This window comes from Phasianus colchicus, chromosome 13, assembly GCF_987193195.1.
Source record: "Phasianus colchicus chromosome 13, bPhaCol1.hap1.1, whole genome shotgun sequence".
In the NCBI taxonomy this organism is placed as follows: domain Eukaryota; kingdom Metazoa; phylum Chordata; class Aves; order Galliformes; family Phasianidae; genus Phasianus; species Phasianus colchicus.
This window is the reverse complement of record NC_143448.1, coordinates 390468-411233: the sequence shown is the minus strand read 5'-3', so window position 1 is coordinate 411233 and position 20766 is coordinate 390468. Positions and strand designations below refer to the sequence as shown.

At 40.3% G+C, this 20766-nt stretch overlaps 1 protein-coding gene across 6 annotated transcripts in view; it reads right to left on the bottom strand.

Moving 5' to 3' along the window:
* Positions 1-15248, bottom strand: part of LOC149916085 (uncharacterized) — a 107459-nt gene extending 92211 nt beyond the window's left edge. The window contains exons 1-5 of one of the 6 annotated variants that reach the window (XR_016470797.1): positions 14935-15248; positions 14582-14764; positions 12897-13100; positions 3315-4933; positions 34-473 (exon numbers count right to left, since the gene is read on the bottom strand). Coding sequence is in view for 4 of the 6 variants with exons in the window: in XM_090149639.1 (XP_090005765.1) it covers positions 4506-4933; positions 12897-13100; positions 14582-14764; positions 14935-14950 (831 nt within the window). In the remaining 2 variants the exon portion in view is untranslated. Of the gene's footprint in view, positions 1-33; positions 474-2860; positions 4934-12896; positions 13101-13925; positions 14149-14581; positions 14864-14934 lie in introns of those variants that run through there. The other 5 variants (XM_090149639.1, XM_090149641.1, XM_090149638.1 and 2 more) reach the window with 5 other exon arrangements.
* Positions 15249-20766: the final 5518 nt, after the last annotated feature.

The window sequence follows — 20766 nt, the reverse complement described above, 5'->3', positions numbered from 1 at the left end:
ATCCTAGTTTTGGGTTACTATAAGATGAAAGCAAAAATGTATATACTGATCTACTGGTTTTCTTTTAAAAAACATTCATCTGATGCTGAAGGCTAATTCTGTAAAGCTGAAACTTAAATCCCAGCAGAAACAGGTTCCCAGATATTAAAAACAAACAAACAAACAAACAAACAAACAAATCATAAAAGTATGTATAATGAAATCTTTAGGCATGTGACAAACTTTGTTTTATATATTATATGATTTCAGAACATCTGTCACACACACTCACAAACTTTCCTTAGAAGGAGAAGCAGAAGTTTAGATGATGATAAAGTTATGTTCTTACCACATTAGAAGGTTCCAATTTCTTCCTTCTGGGAAGGTCAGTGATATTATTGCCATTGTAGTTGATGCTCTCCATACAGCCTTTGAAATTTTTTTCTGCTGTTAGAACTTGGCTTCCCAGAAAAAGGCATGCCTCCAAAGGTTATCTTTGAATGTATCAGAAAATGAAAGACAGTTACTGGAGGACAAGGGCTTAGAATTTTTGCTTACTAGAAAAAGAAAGTATCAAACAAGTACTGGAAAAGTAGGAAAAAGTCTATGATGAAGTCATGACTGCAAATATTTTTGGTGGTAAATTGTATCTGTTATTAGGTTTTCCCAAATACAGAGAAAATATGTATCACAGTTACATATAGACTGTAACGAAGAGAAGGTCTCTAAAAGGAATGCAGTTTTAAATGCTTGGCAGAGCAAAATGTCAGTATTGTTAAGAAACAAGAATTTGTTGGCCAAAGAATGTGCTGTCTGTCTGATCTTGGAGAAGAAAAGTCTGCCTTTCTTTACAAACCTGAATGCAGAAAGTTTGAGAAGTAAAGGTGCCCAGTAAAACCTATTTCAATATGTAGACTGAAACAAACATTAAAATCAAAAAAAATCTACTAAATCAAAAGGGAAGAAGGAAAGTGTTGCTTTATGTAGAACATCCATCAGTTTGGTAGAGTGTCAGAAGTGAGAAGTGGTTGGTGGCAAGTCAGGGAAATAATTCTTCTCTATTATGATGCTAAAACTAACTAAAAATTGATGATAAGAAAAGAGAAGCAACTGGCACCTATAGAGAGCTTCCCTGTTATAATATTAGCCTAGAACATGGCTTTGAGAGCACAGGGTTGTCAGCAAAAATGAGTCTGAGGGCAGGAGGGAAAACGTGAAAGAGCAAAAATGTTACAGCATTTACAAAAATACATTGTTGGGGAAAAATAATTCCCTCCTCCCCCTTCACCCCCCTTCCATATTATAGTATGTATATAGTTATCTTAATCAAAAAAGTAACCAAGGAACAAAGGCTATAAAATGCAGGTGTTGTGCTGTTTCCTGTTCAATCATCCCTTCCCTAGGGAACAATCTAAATACTAAATACTATTACTAAAATTCTGAAAAATGAAAGTAGTATTTCTGACCCTTATTACTACTTGGGAGAAAAAGGAGATATCATATGAAGGACTTGGAATGGGAAACTCGAAGTTACTGTAGACAAATTGTTGGATAGCAAAAAATACAGTGAGTTGTGGCCAGTTTACCAGGCAAAACGTTTACTCTTTACATATTAAATTGCATGGACAAGACAGTGTTATACTACTTTGCATGCCCAGAATGGGAAAAAGCAGATTTCAATTCAAAACTTAAATATCAATAATAAATGGAGACAATTGTGAATTAATTTCTTTTTTATTTAGTTTAAAAACAAAAACAACAGCACAAAAATGTTTCTAAAAATCTGTTTTTACTCATGACTGGAAAATCCAAATGTGATTTCCATGCATCTCGTGGGCCTGAGATAAAGACAATTTAAAAGGAAAGAAAGGAGAAAAAAAAAGGGGGGGGGGATGCTATGATGGTAATGTTTAATATTCGTGTGGGGGGTGAAAGGTGTACTTGAGTTGCCTAAGCACAAGCTTCTACTGCTATTGGTTATACCTGGGGTAGTGTGCCTTAGTAACCTCTGCTTTCTGCTTGAGAAGGTATGCATCTCTATAAATTCTCTGCCATTTCTGCCAACACCATGGGAGTGCTGCAGATATCTAGGGGATATATGTATATAAGCTGCTCATTCAGTTTACGTGTTTGTCTTTTTCTTGGATGAGAAATAGTTGCTGTTTATTATTTCCTTAAATGCAACACAAGCATTTACTCATAATATCCAATCTGAGAACACCGTTCTTGTAACTGCTTATGAAAATCATAGATGCAGAAATCAAAAGAAACTGTTTCAATCTGCTTGCATTTAAGGAAATAGGAAGTCTCTTTCCACCCTTGCGCATATTTAAGACTGTTTTCTGACAAACTGCTAGCTAAAGGCTTCAGTCTTTCTTTTTGTGCTTACTCCCTCAAGGGAATAGCTGAGCTTTTGTAACTGTCCCTACTTTGAAGTTTTCTAGTGGATCCAGGTTGGTTTCAGTATCCTCTATTCCTCACTTCTTTCTTTTCTACCATTTTCTTCAAAAAGGAGCATGTTAAATTTCTATTCTGTTAAGAGTCTTCTCCTGCAGTTAGCTGGTTAGTAAATAATACTTTGCTTTCAGAAGATAGGAAATGGATTTGTGGTCATTCTAGATGTTTCTTATCAGGTAAACTCTCATATGTATGTGTTGGAGAAATTCTAATCAGTTCTTCAGTAAAGGTATTATGAAAGCTCAGACAGACTGTTCTGTCATTATTTACCAAGAGATCTGTCTCTTCCTAAAAATTAACAAGACTTTTTGAATTAGGATGTAATTTCCTTTTAAACTGAAAAACTGGAGAAAGACATTTTCTCAAGGGGGAACTGCAGTGGTTGGAAAGAATCTCTGCAAGTCATTGAGTCTAACAAAGCTGGTTCCCTACAGTAAGTTACAGGAAAACGTCCAGATGAGTTTTGAATATCTCCAGAGGAGACTCCACCACCTCTCTGGGCAGTCTGTTCCTGGGCACAGTAAAGAAGTTCTTCCTTGTGTTCAAATGGAACGTCATTTATTCCAGTTTGTGTCCCCTGCTCCTTGTTCTGTCATTGGGCTCCACAGGCAAGAGCCTGGCCCCATCTGCTTGACTCCCACCCTTTGGGTATTTATAAGCATTGATAATATCCTCTCTCAGCCTTCTCTTCTTCAGGCTGAACAGCCCCAGGTCTCAGCCTTTCCTCATACAGGAGATGCTCCAGGCCCCTCATCATCTCTGTGGCCCTCCACTGGGCTCTCTCCAGAAGTTCTGTATTTCTTGAAGTGAGGAGCCCAGAACTGGACACAGCACTCCAGATGTGGCCTCACCAAGGTAGAGAAGAGAGGGGAGATCACCTCACTCAACCTGCTGGCCACATTCTTTTTAATGCATCCCAGGATACCATTGGCCTTCTTGACCACAAGGCCACATTGCTGGTTTGTGGTCACCCTGCTGTCTACAGGGACACCCAGGCCTTTCTCTGCAGTGCTTCTTTCCAGCAAGTCAGACCCTAACCTGTACTGATACATGCAGTTACTCTTCCCCAGATGTAGGACTCTGCACTTGCCCTTGTTGAACCTCATAAGGTTTTTTCTCTCCCTTTCCACCCTGTCCAGGTCTTGTTGAATGGCAGAAAGATAAAAACTGATCAATGCTTCTTGAGGGAAATTCCCAATGTATTTTAGGTGTATACAAGATTATGTAATACTGTGTGAATGTTGTTATGACTGGGTGACAGTTCACCGATCAGTTCACAGATGTTTTTGCTTCTCAATTGTTTTTACAAAATGTAAATAGTATTCATGAGAAGAGAATGTGATTGACTTCACTTCTTCTAGCAAAATTTTGGCCTTGGAGCTTTGTATCTGTGCAGACTGGAACCATAAGTCAATCACAGAACTTGCCACATCACCATTTGCTTTGGTAAACCATCACCACCCCCTTATTCAATATTCTTGAAGGTTCCCTTTTAAGTGAATTCAGATCTGGTCCAGTTGTGGAACTTGCAGCTTTCAGCGTAAGAATATTGTGAAAAGAAGAAGTATCACTAGTCTGTACAGGACTAACACATTTCATTTTACATATGACATTCTTAACAATAGGCTTTTATTATTCATTCTTTGTCATACATTAAAATAAAGGATGTTTTATTTTCTTTCATGTACCAAACAGTTCCATTTGTCTTAAATACTCTATACAACTGCAGATAATTACAGCAACATAAAAACCAGCATTATGACATACCTAGAGGGATTAGTTTGACTTGTGTTTGGTTCCCAGGTCCCAAGATGCCAGTATCTGGGAAAGTGGCAAATGGAAATTCAACTGTGCAGAGGAACAGGAAAAAACCCTATATCTGTATATCAGCAATACAGAAATAATTGATAAAATGCTCAGGAAACAAGCTGTGTTTAACCAGCACTGTCCAATCCAGCCTGTTGCAGGGTCCACGACAGCAGTGAGAGGAAAGAGCAGCAGACAAGACTCCTCTGGCTTGTACCATGGTATTAGTTCTAGCACGCTTAAGTTCTGCATTTGAAGTTACATTAGCAAGCCTGATGTGCTTGGCAACAGCACAACATCTCACTCCATATGTAACGTATTTTCTGTGGCAAAGAACTTCTTTGTTCATAACTCACGGACTTTGCATGTTCATAAAAGCTGTTACATACTTTGGAAAGTTCAGGCATACCTTCAATCCTCCTCTGTATTCGATTCCTACTGACTTCATAGTAACTGCTGTTCCCAGCAGAGCTCAATGACAGCCGGCGCAGGATCGGGGCTGAATTTGAGGTAGCAGTCACTGGCTGAAAGGAATTCCTGTAATATGCTGCACTCCCCGAAGTACGATATTCAGTGGAATTTCGACGGGCTGGGCTTGACAGATTTACTGAATTAAGTGCAGAATCCATAGAGTCCTCAGAAAAGCGATGCTCTTTGGAAGTGCTGTTTTCTTCTATACGTAACGTTTCTGCTACAGAAAACAAAAGCATCAATCTGTTCAAAACGATGGGCTTTGTAGCTTTGTTATTTAATTCCTTGCTATGTTCTCTTGAAGATAATAACAAGCTCCAAGCCTGTTAACAAGTCTCCTGTGAGACAAGACTTACTGAAGAATAGTCATTCTCAAGTAATCACTGGTCCTTTACTACATTAAAAAGTTTCCAGTAAAATGTCTAATAGACAAGTTTGAGACAGTCTTCCATAAATCATCTCAGCTGTATATGTTAAATATTATGAGCAGGATGTGGACATAAGGTTTGATTTTTTTTTCATTGTCTGATATTAGCATTAACACATATGCAATCTCAGTCAAGCATTTTCATTATCTTTCTTAATGGTTATCTTCTGAGAATTTGTTTAGGAGTGCATTATGTTTCTATTTTTTATAAATATAAAAAGAATTTTTTAACATAAAAAACCCTCTCATGTTAACTAGCAAATGTTTAATTTGTTCTACACAGTAGAGGGAGTCTCTAACTTCATATGCAAGAGGACAATTATCATCTGTAGATCTCCATATGTTCGGAGACAATAGCCATCACAAAAAACTGAAGAGACTACATGCAGAGCTGCAGAAGGCTGTAAATCCTAGACTCACATGCACACTAACACAATACAGTCTGATCACAATGCTGCAACTACGAGTCGTTAAACATCAGTGGGAACACCACTCCATTCTCTCATCATTGTATGTTCTCAGCTCCACTTGCACTAGGCCAACATCTAGCTTGAGGAAGAAGTTGGAAGCCTGATGCAAAAATCTGCATGAAACAAATGCTGCTTTGGCAAGAGAGTTAAGAGCTGGAAAATATAGCTAATGGGTTCACAGAAGTGTAAACTCCACATTACCATCTTGAAAATTACTCTATGAAAGTTATAAAACCTATGCTAGTGGAGCAGCATATTCTTGGGGGTAACTGGTACAATCTGTGAAACAAGTTCCTAGAATATGCTCTTTATTACTCTTCTTATATGACAACTTCCAATAATTTCTTGGGAAAATTCCAGAATTAAATAAAGGAAGAGTATTTTCCACAAACAAACAAACAACAGCAACAAAAAACACACAGAGAGCTTTTTAAGCACGTTTAACTTGTTCTATTAGCAATTACGTTCTCTCTCCTGAAGTCTGTATAAAACTGGAGTTTAGTGAAGAACTTGAGGTGTATTTCACAGTTATGATCTTCAGGCAACATTATCCCAAAGTGGAACAAAGACACCCAGAGAACCGGTTCCCTACTTAGTGAATTCAGTAAAGCAAGACATGCAATCCACCATAACATCTTCTATTAAACACAACACTTGTGGCAAAAAGAAGCTTTTAAGTCCACAAGCCCTTCTCTTTCAAGTACACAATCCTCAAGACAATAATGATAGACTTTCTAGTTTGATCTGTATCAAAAAAGCAAAGCAGTGGCTACTGAGGTTTTTGGAGAAAGCAAACTTTTATTTGTCGGCTTGAAGTAGCTGCAGCAACTTGCTAAAAGGAAAGCAATAGCCATCTTTCTATAGAATTTCAGAGATACTAACAGACACAATCAATGATAAGCACTATAATATTAAAGGAAACAAATGAGAAAATTAGATCAGTAGAGAATGAGACCACCAAATGAAGTCTCAGTGCAAGACTGAAAGGCAGAAGTAATACTTCAAATGGCTACAGAAAAGCACTATGAAGGAGTCCAAAACTTGTAGATTGAAACTTCGTAAGTTTTTAAAGGTATGATGAAATACTGGAAGCAATATTCCACACCAGAAAGTTTCAACAGGTGTATTTCAGCAAATATCAGCCAACTCCATACAATGTCTTATGAAGGAATCTTTTTATAGTAATCAAGCAGAGATCCCAAATACATCCGTTAAATAATCATTTTATGTCACTCTTTCCATGATCGCTCAAGACATAAAGGGTTTTAAATTGACTATTTTACAGAAGAATTTAATTGCATTTACTCCAATTATATCCCAGGTTTCTTTCTGATACTACAGATCCTAGTTAAGCAACTGTAAATAGGGATGGCAAAGAGAAACTCTGCTTTGATTCCCAAGACACTAGCATTTGAGCTTAGAATCAGAAAATCATAGAATGGCTTGGGTTGGAAGGGACCCTCAAAGATCATGAAGCTCCAACCCCTCCACCATATGCAGGGCCACCAACCTCCCTATTAAATATTAGACCAGGCTGCCCAGGACCTCATCCAACTGGCCTTGAACACCTCCAGGAAGAGGGGTGTCCACAGCCTCTCTGGGCAGCCTGTTCCAGCACCTCACCATTCACTCTGTAAAGAACTTCCCCTGATACTCAACCTAAATCCTCCCTCCCTCAACTTAAAGCCATTTCCCCTTGTCCTGCCATTATCTTAAGCTTATCTTAACATAGCTCCTCAGGTCACATACACAAGGTGGGAAAACTGGCATACTTCATAGGATGATCATCTTTTAAAATAGGTGATTCTGTCCAGCAGCTATACTATCCCAATCCACTCCCTTTCAATTCATCTAGCCTCCCTACAAACCAACCCCAACTGCAGTCTTGTTATTGAAAGCACGGTAACAGGTATGAGAGCTGATTCAGAATTGGTGTCTGACAAATACAGTTTTGCAATTAACGGAGCAACAAATGACTCTTTTCCTACTTCGACATGTGGAGCAGATGCGAGTAGTAGAGGGATGGAATGAGAACAAGTTTTTTTCTGTTACAAACAGAATTCACATTCTTACTCTCAACTATTCCAAAATTCAACAGATTTCAATGCTCTCTGATTTAGGTTTTGTAACAGAAAACTGAACATCCCTCATCTGCTTAAGCCTTCAAAGAATGCTTCTGCCACTTCAGTTTTGTTAGATTTGTAATATGGAATCAGCACTCTCTTGACCTTTGCCCTGTGAAATAAATTGTTATGCTGCTCCTTTAATGTATTTCCATCCATTACTGCATGGATGGCATCACATCTGCAATAGAACCCAACATTCACCACCAAGTAACCAATCGATGCCTTGTAAAAAAGGGCTGATCTGAAATAATAAACACATTTTCCTTACTCTGTCTTGTATCTGAACAGGTATTAACCAGACCCAGTTGTACCACAGCACTGGTAAAATACTGAAAGCAGAAGGCACTGCCATGTGATCTTATGCTGTAAGGCAGGCCCTGTAAGTAATAACTGAAGTTTTATTCTCAAGTCAGCACCAGACACCAAGGGTTCATACATGTATGAGTCCCAATTAGGAAGTTCAGCTTTTCAAAAACCAGAGTTAAATATGTTAAAGGCTGCTATTTAATGATTTCACAATGCAGCAAGCTGTTAATGACAGGTAAATTCAGCAGAAGTAGAACTTCCATATGCAGAAGATCATTAACAACATCAAATTTACTACATCTAAGAGCCACTAACAGAGCCCAGCAAGCCATATCAATTTTATCTACAAATATCAGTCTTCCAGAGGTGAGTTTTTGCACACTTGAAATGTACAAAAGATCAATGAATAACTGTCTCACCTGAAGCTGGAAAGCATCAGTTTTTCAAGTTAATTTGATATAGACTTTCTGCACCGAACGTTTACTGTTTCAAGACCTCAAGAGGAGATGAGCAATTGCTTGTGCATCCGTTGTTATAAATCTAGATTACAAGTATGTGTGTGTATATGTAGATATACATGCCATAATTATTATGCTTTTCTTTTTCTCTATCTCATTTTTTCCCTCATTTCTCCTCTCCATCTCACTGAGATGGGGGCAGTGAATGAACAGCCACGTGACGCTCAGTGATCTGCTGGGTTAAACCACAATGCATCACCATATCTTAAAGAACTTGCACGCTGTAAAAGATTTCTTCTTTTAAGAACGTTGCAACAAAACGTTGCTGGCATGCATCACCACTGAAATTTTGACTACAGAAACTCATCTTGTCATTTGATATTTTACCATTAGAGAAATCCATCCTGCTGTCAACGCTACAGTGATGAAACTCCAACTTAATTCTAAAAAATCTAGGTGGCAGAGATACCACAAGAATGGACTTGAATGAGTGATTACAAAGAGACTGAACATGGGCCAACATCTTTAACTTATTAACTTCCTTCCTTGCTCCCTAAATATTTAGAATGATAGTAGTACTATAGTAGTAGTAGTTAATGATAATTTTCCCAGGTTTATGCATCAATTTGTCTTCTCAGGCAGCTTTCTGTTTTTGAGTTTCCAAATGGTAAGCAGAGCTGTAAAGGATCACATTTGGTTAGTGGCAGATGCATTTTCAAAAAAAAAAAAAAAAAAAAAAAAACAAACCCACAAAAATTACAAGAAAGCCTTTATTCACAAGTCTGAAATAAGAAGCATACCCATATTGCGTTACAGAAGAAGACAGATATTACATGCAAAAACAAAGAAAACGCCCCAGCTCTAGCATATTTTATGCTTCCTTAGGAAATCAGAAGCGTGACTGACTTATACTGTTAAGTGAGCCTATGATTAGGGTTAATGCAAGTACACGAGCTAGCATCAACAATAACACACTACCTCTCGTTTGCTTTCATTGTGTGGTGATCAGTGCAGGTGCCTAGAGTTTAAGAGTCAGTACCACAGGGATAAATCCTGGACCCACGGGTTTCCATGGCCCATTCACATTTTTTCCAGACTCCAATGTTTGAATGAAAACCTAATGATTCACATGTGGCTCAGACACAAGGCTCTCTACCTCCTGTTTGGGGAAAAGGTCTCGGGAGGCATATTTCTGCTAGGAGCTCAACCAGTTCTGGAGAGCAAATGGGCTGTGAGACCCAGCACAGCCTGATCTCCTGGTATTTACTTCAAGGTAGCACTATCAGCTGCAGCAAACATTCAGATAACTTCATAATAGCCTCACAGGTAGTCTTACATGGCCCTAGGGAAATTACTTGTTCTCCACATCTTAATTTCTCATTTTGAAAAGAAGCACTGAAAAGAATAATATTATCTTAGAGTTGTCAGGAGGATAAAGCAAGAAACATCTGAGGCCATCTGAATGCCCCAAGTCACACCATGAGAAAAATCCACAAAAAAAAGAAAACAGGATTCAGTGCAAACACAGCTCCCTTGTACTCCAAACATCTGAGGGCAACCATAGGAACTCCAAGCAAAGGAGTGGGATCCAGATCTACAGGCTCAACTCTCTGCTCTGCCTGGGAACAACATAAGCTTCTTACTTCCAAGATAAATGCTAGGGCTGAAAATAAAAAGGAGCACTTCTGAGGTGCAACAACCTCAACCTCAAATGACAAATAAACAGGGAATGGAGCTTGTTTGTGCAACCCCAGCCCTTGGGATGAAGAGTCATTCTCATTTCTTTACTTTTCATTGTGTAGGTATGTTTCAAACAGCAAGCTCAAGCCAGGAGAAAGGCTGAGCACTAAGCTATCAGACAAATGTGTCTGTCTGATAGTGAAGAAAATCACCCAAGAGACTGATTTAATTCTCTGCTTGAGAAGGTTTATCTGAACCTCAGTCTGTTTCATCCCACTAAATGACACAGACTCAGAGCTAGAAGCAGAAAAAAGGGGCTGACACCACCACCATGAGTGCGCTTGCTAATCAAGCCTTTAATTTCCCTTTGGTTACATTTGCTTGAATTGAAACCTTATGCATCAAGCAAAATTAAAATGGTTTGTGCTTTTGTTTTGAGTAAGAAAAAATCCTAAATTCAACTCCATTCAAAACAATTATTTTCTCTGGCAGCTGAACCAAAAGAACCCACTAATTATTCACACATATTGTAGCAAGATTATTTCATCCAAGTCCCAGCATGCAGTTTTCTACTATAGCAAATACAATACTTGCCATGAAAGTTCATCACAAAAGATTTAGATTTCTTTCCTTAATCTCTGATGCAGACAATTGTTTTTCTTGCCAGTCTTAAAGAAAAACCAACTATACAAAAAAAAAAAAAAACAAACAACTTTCAAACAAAAACTCTACAAGAAAATATTCTCACAATTTCATTCTGCAATTTCTCATTTAATTCTACTGTCTACACCCTACCTTCCTATTCAACTGCACAGTTGGTTTTCACAGAATCACAGAATGGCCAGGGTTGGAAGGGACCTCAAGGATCATGAATCTCCAACCCCCTGCCAATGCAGGGCCACCAACCTCCACATTCAGTGCTAGACCAGGCTGCCCAGGGCCCCATCCAATCTGGCCTTGAACATCTCTAGCGACGGGGCATCCACAGCCTCTCTGAGCAGCCTGTTCCAGCACCTCACCACTCTCTCTGTAAAGAACTTCCCCCTGACATCCAACTTAAATCTTCCCTCCTTCACCTTAAAACCATTTCCCCTTGTCCTGCTGTTATCTACCCTTTCAAAGAATTTTAATGCGTTACATTAACCTTAGCCACATTTTGTTCTTCTCAAAATATATCCCTCAAAAATTTTTTATAAAATGACTTACGATTTGACTTATCACTCAGTGAGCCTCTCAGCAACCTATCCAACAAGATGATGAGAAGACAAGAGCTAAAAAACACAGGAAACCCACAAGGGCCTTGTGGCTCTGTAACACCTGAGAGAGCTCCAGCACTCTGCTTCAGGAGCAGCCCACAGGCTTCTTGAGCTTAGGACTACTGAGCTGACTTCTTTGAATCTAGCAGTAATTACAATAGTAATTCCTGTTCCTATAGGATTTTTGAATGAAAACATATCAGAACTAGATATTTATTTATTTATTTATTTATTACATCTGCTTTGTAAAATAATTACTTTCAACTATTCCATCATAGCCCACATTCACCACTGGCCTACAATTTAGTCCTTCTTCTAGAACAATAACAATCAGAATACTGGCAAAGCACATCTCAGTGTATTTTGTTCCAAAAAAAATGACTTGTTGGAATGAGGCACAACAAGGCACAACTATGTTATTATATTAATAATATAATAAAATTTCATATGTTTTGCAAAAAATAAAGTAATACAAGTTTCAAACCCATACTTACACAGTTCCAGTAAACTTCTATTACAAAGTAGAAAAGAAGCATCTATCTTTTGAACAAACTTGTGCAGACACATAAGCAAGGACTACTGAAATTCTGCTATATGCAGGTCAGGGTGCTATGTTACAGACACTGTTAGATAGCAACATCTTTTACAAGGATTTAATTAAACCTGTATTCCACTAATCATCTTTCACACCTGGTGTTAATGTAAGGAGATTAAAGTAACACCAAGTCTTTTTACTGCCAGCGATAGAATTATGAATTGATGTGCTAACTGCCATACAGAGACTTCCTAGCCTAGAAGGAAAAAAAAAATGTCAAGCAGCAGCTATTCAGTTTGAGATGTAAGGATAATTTATCTGTAGGCATGGCATTAATATGTAGCAGAACTAAACCTATTCCTTAATAGAGGACATAAGAGAACGAACACTGACCTAAGAGACCAGGGAATGGGAGAAAGGAGGAAGCAGCAAATTTAACATGTGGAATCACTTGCCTGGAAGCTAAAGAGATTAGCTGGAAACTTTTCACTCACTTGGTTAAGGTATTAAGAACACAAACATTATGTATGGATAAGATTATGAGAATGACTTGAATTAATAAAGCTGATACTCCACTCATACTGAGCTTACTTGACAAATGTATAGCTTGTATAGCTGCAGCTGTTGAGATGCACAAGCTCTGCTTATTACCAACAACCTAACTGTATAGTGTACATGTAATTCAACTTTGCTATTGCTAGACTCTGATTTAAGAACTGTTCAGAAAATCCTGGACTCCCAGTGATATAAAGTATACTCCACCAGGACTATCTTAATAAAGTAGTTCACAAACATACATTCTTGACTATGCTTAAGGAGTTACAAAAGTGATAGAATCTCACTGCAGGTTACTTCCGTTCTTTCTCCCTACCCTAGGTTCACAAACAAGTGAAGAAACAAAAAAATTAGAAACATCTTCACATACCAGTTATCATTTCCCCTCCATGACGGCCAGATTTCAGAAATCCAAAGACTGTTTTGGATTGATAGGCACAATCCACACAAGCTTGTACAGCTTGTTGAAGTACCACGTTGACAGGACCTGGTCCAAAGTGATCTGGAAGCTCCTGAACCTTTTTCTTATCCAGGTGAGGCCCAGAATTTCCATGCTTGTTGACATAAACACACACTGAAAAAGAACAAGCCATATTTATACAGAATATTTCTGCTTTCTTCACACCTACTGCACACAGAATAGAGACATGTTTCACGTGCTAGAACTGCATTGTTTCTTAAGTCCCAAATTCACTCCCATCTGACCTCTAAAGCCTTTCCGTACCCTGCTAACGTACAAAGCTATCACAACCTGCATCTCTACTCACGCAATAGTCCCAGCAAAGCAAGAACTACCAGTACATGCTCTAAACTACCAAAAATCTATTCTTAAAAGTTGTCCTTGCTGCCCTATTTTTTCTCAGATTTGACACGATACAACAAACCAAACCCTATAGCATACGCCTGCTATTGGTGCCCATTCTGAAGCACCCACACAGCGTTAATAATGTCTGTGCACAATGGTCAGTATCTGCTATCTTCAGCAACCATGCATGTATGATTTCCACACTACAGTTTGACTTTCAGTGCTAAACAAAAGAACAGTACTTACCTGGAAACTGTGCAAAGTGGTTTAAGGCTTATCATGAAAGTACAAATCAAAAACATACATCAAGTCATTCACCAGGTAACAAATCCATTTCACATAGAATCGGTCATTCAATACAAACTTCAAAAGCTGAAGTAACAGCTTAGTTTATACTATCATCATCCAAATTTCCAAATTTAGGCTACTTTCCTGAAAAGTATTAAAGCAAATGACTTTTATTTGATGAAATGAAACAGATACAATTTCTCTACTGGAAAAAAACAAAACAAAACAAATAAAAACCGAACTACCAAAACCACCACAATACTTTATTTTCTAAAGCAGCACCTCTAGGACTGAAACTGCATTGATGTCAAAGTTTCCTCAGCTATGGCTCCTGATAACCCTTGGACCGGGACTCGTAATACCAGCACTGCAAGCCATTTGATGGGAGACCCTGAGCATGTTATTTCCCTCTCACTCTATATACCCCCAGAGTACCAAAACTCACATAAAATGTCACAAGCAGCCAGCTGCAAAACCCACCTTCTCTACTAGACTGTATGCTGCAGAATTTAAAATTTTGGAGCCGCCACTGAGCAAGGTGAACAAAGAAGGAAGAAAAGAGTATTTAATGTTGTAGGATAGGCTGAACTGAATCATCTCTCAGAGCAAGCCCCTTCTTATAAGGTAGTAAGCATCTTTCTCCAAGGTTATTTTATGATTCAAACATAAATTGAACAGGCAAAATGTGAAGTTTTGAGTCTGTTCTTTTAGTAACCCAGTGGTACAATTCCTACTTGACCACAAGAAAGAGTTAGCAGAACAAAATGATTTCTGCACATGTGGTATGAGCTATCCCAACCTGCCACAGCACTTGTGCTCTGGAACGAATCCTCTAAGAACTGAAGAGTATTCATTTCAATCAATTAAAGTTATAGCAAAGCAGATTAAAATGTTAAATTTCATAAAGTAACCACACTTATCAAAAATATCAGTACTTGTAAACAACAGCTGTTTGATAGTACCTGGTTTGTTCCTATCGTACTCCGTGGGACTATGTGCACACCCCATGTAGGGGCTGAAAGGCTGGCTACTGAAAAGATTATCGCATTGAAGACTGTGGCAGAGTTTCTCCAAGAAACGTAGGACAAACGATGCACTGTTTACAGAAGGAAGATTGATGGCATGCTTCTCCCCATCAAAGGAAGCTGCGAATAAGAAGAAGATGTCAAACAGCCCCTGAGCATCACGAAGTATAGCAAAACACTAACAAGTAAAGGAGAAGACATTCAGCTTTGATTTAAAACATGCAAGACATGAGAGGAATAAACAATCTTTCTGGTGTTTAACGCGTTTATATCCAAAGAACTGGTTGTACCTTCCATTGGATCCATGCCACTTTAAATTTGCTCTATGAGAACTTGAAGAAATACATCAACTTCATCTATAAAAGGGTTCCAGGATCAAAATGCTCATCAGGGTACAACACGCGTGCCGACTTACTTACAGGGAGATTTCTTATAAGAGAAGAGGTCTAAGACATCTGTTTATCTCCAATTTAAACAACTTAATTTAGGTAGAATTATGTGTTTTACAGCTATTCACGTTGCTGTGAAAAGAAGCGCGGCTATACGAATAAGAAGTCGCGCGGCTCTGCCCTCGCAACTCCCCCCGCCCCGCGCACGGAGGCGGCCCCCAACCGCGGCCCCCAGCCGCAGCCCCCAGCCGCTCCCCCCCTCGCGCAGCGCCACTCCGGGGTGCCGCCTGCCGCAGCGACGGCGGCGGGGAGCCCTCGCGCCCAGAGGCGGCCTTCCCGGGGTCTGCCCTCTCCGCCCCCCTCCCACCTACCTGAGGGCAGCCGGCATCCGTCCGCGCGGCGGCGCACAGCCGGTGGCACCGCGCGCACAGCCTGCCTGCCTGCCTGCCGCCCTCCCTCGGACGAGGGTCCCCTTAGACGAAAGCACAGCCCCAGCCCGGCCGCTACCGCGAGGGACCACGCCCGCGGCCGGAGCCCGGGGGCCGCAAGGAGGGAGGGCGGAGCGCCCGGCGACAGGTGAGGACGGCCCCCGCGCCGCTCCCTACCTCGCCGCGCTCTCCTCGCAGCCGGCGGCTCGCTTACCCTCGACCGCCGCCGCCCCCTCGCTCCGTTCCCCCGCCCTAACGCGGCGTTCAACGCGGCCCCGCTAGCCGCGAGGCCCCGCCCCCCGCCCCGCACTGACGGCTCTCTCCGCCAATAGCGAAAAAGACGGCCGTCCTCGAGCTCCGCCCTCACCTCCTTCGACCAATAATTGCTATCCGTGGTGCTGCCCCTCCACCTTCCCGGCAGGCTCGGTTGGCTCGCAGCTGCCGAGCAACGGGCGCGGGGCTGCGGGTGGGGCCGCTGAGGGCGGTGGCCGGGTGAGGCCCCGCTGCGGGCCGGGGTTGGTGCCGCGGGATTGTGCCCGGGGCTCCTCGTTCGGGAGCTTTCGCCTCATAGATGGACGTTTTTTGTTCCCCTCCCCTTTTTCCCTCTCGGCTCAGCCATCAGGAGGATGGAAATATCTCCTGCACTCACAAAGCTGTAATCTCGGCTTGCAGATTGTGCTGCTGGAGCCTGCGGGGCTGTGCTTCCTGCTCTGCTCACGGGAATTAAAAACGTGGGTGAAAAATAAAGCTGCTTCCGGATGCACTGCGTGTCATCGCATCGCAGCACGGTGCAGCTCTACCGTAATGGATGCTCCATCCCAGCTCCCATTTTCCTGGAGTGCTACAGTGGTTGTTTAAATGAGAAAACCCTGTGCAGTCTGCTGGATGCGGTGTGCCATTGGTTGCAAATGGCCAGCCCAGCACTTCCCACATGAGGATATGAACCTCAAAAACATCCACACAGGCATGGCCACCGAGTTTAGGGCACCGTGGTCCTTAAAGACCAGGTTCTTCATCTGCCACCCCACACAGAGCGTATCCCCAGAATTGGGTGGTGAGGTGCTTTGGGTTAGGCGAGGGATGAGGTTCTGAAGTGAATGCCGTCACCTCTGCTCTTGGAGCATCAGCCCACAGCATGGAGTGCTGGAGGGCATGAAGGATGTGGTTAGTGGGCAGGGTGGTGATGGACTGATGGTTGGACGAGATGATTTTAGAGGTCTTTTCCAACCTTAATGATTCTATGGCATCCCCTCCAGGTGCAGCTCCATGGACAGAGGTGCTCAGGAGCGCACCTCATACCTCCCAGAAAGGTGGGCGCTCAGTGGAACCCAGCAAGGACAAATCCAGTAATAAGAATCCCTGAGATGTGGTCAGCTAGGGCATCAGACCCATGGACCATCTACTGGATTTTCCAAATCTCCCACCAGGCCTCCTTGTCAAAGCCTCAGAGATTTGTTATTCAGGAGAAGCCCTGCTGTAGCCTCCTAAAGAGATGATTCGTGGTTCATGGCAGGCAGTCAAACTGATTGTCTGAAACACTTGCTCACAAGTCTGCCAAAATTCCCAGTTTATGGTAAGATCTTCCCACGGTACTGTGTCAGGAGTGTATCACGTCACCCTTAGCTGGAAGAATAACTTGAAGAGATTTTTCAGCATTCTTTTCTTTCAGAAAATGCTAGTATTTCTGGGAGAGAAGACCATCTAGTTTTGAAAAAGCAGGGAGTAGTGAGAGGAAAGGTCCTAGTGTTTGGGGTGAAAACAACATCTGGAGAGGATGAGCATGGTGTTTCTGGCAGAAAAGTTCCTGTATTTCTGGGAGAAAAGTGGTATTTCTGGGAGAAAATGTCATCTCTTAGGCAGAAAGCTGGTATTTCTGTGGTCCAATGCCCTATTCTTGATGGAAAGTATCATCGTGTGGAGTGTGAAGTAGTACTTGTGGGATGAAATGCCATCTCTGTGGGAGAATGGTGGTATTTTGTCGAGATAATGTCATATTTTTGGAAGAAAGCTAGTTTTTCTGTCAGAAAATGTGATAGTTTTGGCTGAAAATGAGATATTGGGTATCGGAGTGTTATATTTTTTGGAGAAGAAGGAAACTGATATTTCTGGGAGAAAATATCATGGATTTGGAAGAAAAGTTCATATATCTTTGACAAAGCTGGCATTTCTGGGAGAAAAGATGGTATTTCCGGGGGAAAATGTCCTCTGTTTCGGGGAATGCTGGTATGTCTGGAAGGAAATCTAATTTGGGAGGAAACTGTGATATGAAGTCTAGAAAAGTATGATGGTAAGTCTCATCCTGTGGAGTGTGAAGTAGTACTTGTGGTAGAAAATGTCGTCTGTTTGGGAGAATGGTGATATTTGTGGGAGAAAAGATCGTATTTTTGTTGGAAAAAGTCACCTTTGGCATTGTCATATAGTATTTTGTGGATGAAGCGTGAAGCATATCTAAGAAAAGCTGTTTTTCTGGTAGAAAACTTCATCTGTTTGGGGAGAAGGCTGTTTTTTCAGGGAGCAAGTCTCCTTCTTTGGGGAGGAAATGTCCTCTTTTGGATGGCCGAGTAGTACTTGTGGGAGGAAATGCCGCGTATTTGGGAGAAGGGTGGTATTTGTGGGAGGAAATGGCATAGGTCTGGTAGAAAATGTATTCTTGAGGATTAAAACATGATAGTTGTGGTGGAATAGATCATGTGTTTGGGCAAAAAGCAGTATTTCTGGGAGCTAATCTCATTGGATTGGAGAAAGCTGGTATTTCTGGGAGCTAAGGTGTTCTTTTTGGAAGAAGATGCCATCCTCTGGGTGAAAAACGGGAATTTCTGGGAGAAAATGTCATCGAATGAGGAGAAAGCTGGAACTTCAGGGAGCAAATGAGATAAATGAGGGAGAAAAGTGGGAAATGGTGGGAAAGACTGTCTTGTGGAGGAGAGCAACTGCGGTATTTTTGGTGTGCCAAGTGGTCTCGGGGAGAAAATATGGTAAACACGGGAGAAAATGTCCACTGGAGGAGTGTCAAGTAGTATTTTGGAGAGAAAATGTCAGGTATTTCTCAGAAAAGTGCTTTTTCGGGGAGACTTGATCTCTGTGCTCAAATGACATATTTCTGGGAGAAAATGTCTGATGTGGGGGGGAGAAGGTCATGTATCCGTGAGAAAGCTGGTATTTCTGGGAGAAAATGCCAGGTATTGGTGAGAAAACAGATGCTTGAGAGGGAAAAGGCCATATTTTTATTTTTTTTATATATATATAAATGTAAGAAAAGGCCATCTCTTTGGGATCTGGTAAGAAGTGTATATATAAAAAAAAATAAAAATAGGTATGTTGCTTCCAGACAGTGTTCTTCTACTTTTGAATTAGTTTTGGCTCAAAAACTTCCTGAGTCATGTGGTTCTACTGCATATTTATTGAACTTTAAATGGCTCTTACATATTATTTCCCAGTTTACATTCTTAACCCCACAAAAGCCTTCAGTATTGATAGCATTTTAGTAATAAGCTTAACAGTTTGTCATCCCTTTTCCATGCATAATCTCTGTTTTTCTTTGAATCTATCATAATTTGAAGCATAATATATCTTTGCTGAGACTGTGAAAAGTTGATCTCTCCATACTCCATGTCACATGCTGCCAAGAGGTCACCCCGTAGCCTTCTTTTAACCAGGCTGAACAAGTCCATGTCCCTTAGCCTGTCTTTGTAGGGGAGGTGCTCCATCCCTCTATCATCTCTGTGGCTCTCCTCTGGACCTTAACAACTCCCTTTCCTTCTTGTATTGGGGGCCCCAGACCTGAACATAATACTCCAGATAACGCTTAATGCTTGAATCTTTCTACAAATCTGCTCATTTATGATTAGCTGCTATGATTAGCTGTGTCAATGCACACAATGGTAAAATATTCTTACATTCTAAGAAAACATGTCTATTTAAAATTCAGAGTTTAGATAGAAATATAGTGTCTAACTTGTAGATGTCTGAACTGATGAACATTCCTCTGATTATTAATGCAGTAATGCAGCATCTCATTTGAGCCTAAAGAGTTCTGGTCACTCACTCAAATATTTCAAGCACTCAGATGTTTGATGTAGCTGTCAATAGGAATTGCAAAGTCAGAGCTCTACACAACAGATGTCCAGGGTAGCCCTATGGATTTAATTCTGCTTTCTGCAATATAGCTTCACAAGGCTGTGATTAGAATCAACCACTTACATATTCTTATCATTTACTGCATTAGTGCATTAGCAAATATGCAAGTCAGCCTTCAGCTTTTCAGTTTACAGATGATGCGCAATGAAAGCAGAGCGGATTTATTGATTAACTTGTTGGAATAAAAGATACTACAACGTTGCTTCCTTTTACAAGCACTTCTCAGATGTGATCAACCAGCTCCTAAACACATGCAGTGTCTTAAGATGTCTTAAGATGAAGACATCTTAAGATGATTTAAGACATGTGAGACACAAAAGGATTTTTTTTTTTTTTTGAAGTAGAGCCAAAGAAAATGAGCTACAGTTGCAAAATAGACTTTCAAGTTGTAAAATAAATATTCAAACAATTTATTTAATACTGGCTACTTTATAAATATCTTACACTGAAACCTGACTTAGGTATATTTTGATTTAGAAATCAAATTTAATGTATGAAAAGTTAGTATAAAAGCATTTTATTTAAAGCATAGGTTTTGCTAGCAACGATTAAACGAGGGACAATAAGAGTATAATATGTGGTTGTTCTGGATTCCCTGAACACAGTACTCCAGTAGCAGTCATAACCATTTTTTTCTTTAACAATCTTTCTTTATTATTTGCTTTCATTTCTTTCATGTTTTTTTTTTTCTTCTATTTTTCTGTTTATTGTTCATATATCCAGATTAAGTCTTTAAAATAATGTCCTTTGTGCTAAATTTTGAAATTATTAGTGGAGTACTAAGTGTTTTGAGTTGTGTTATTTGACTTTGGTGATTGTTTGCTATTCTAGACCAAATGGGTGTAGTTTTTGGTATGTTTGTTCCCAAGAACTAGTATTCTGTCATCAAAATTACTAATTGTTATAAATTATGAAGTGGATATGAATTTGTATATGCACCATCTACTCTTTATGACCCTGTGGTCCATTATACCTGAATTCAAATATAAAAATAACCATTATCAGAACATTTGATTAGACTTTTATACAAACTTGTCTAATCTAAGTACATATTGCTAGAAGATAAATGGATAGCGTTAGGACAGTATACATCTCATACTGAAGTGTTTTAGGAACCTAGGACAAATTATGTTTCTGAATTTAGGTATCTTTCACCAGCTGAGGCACA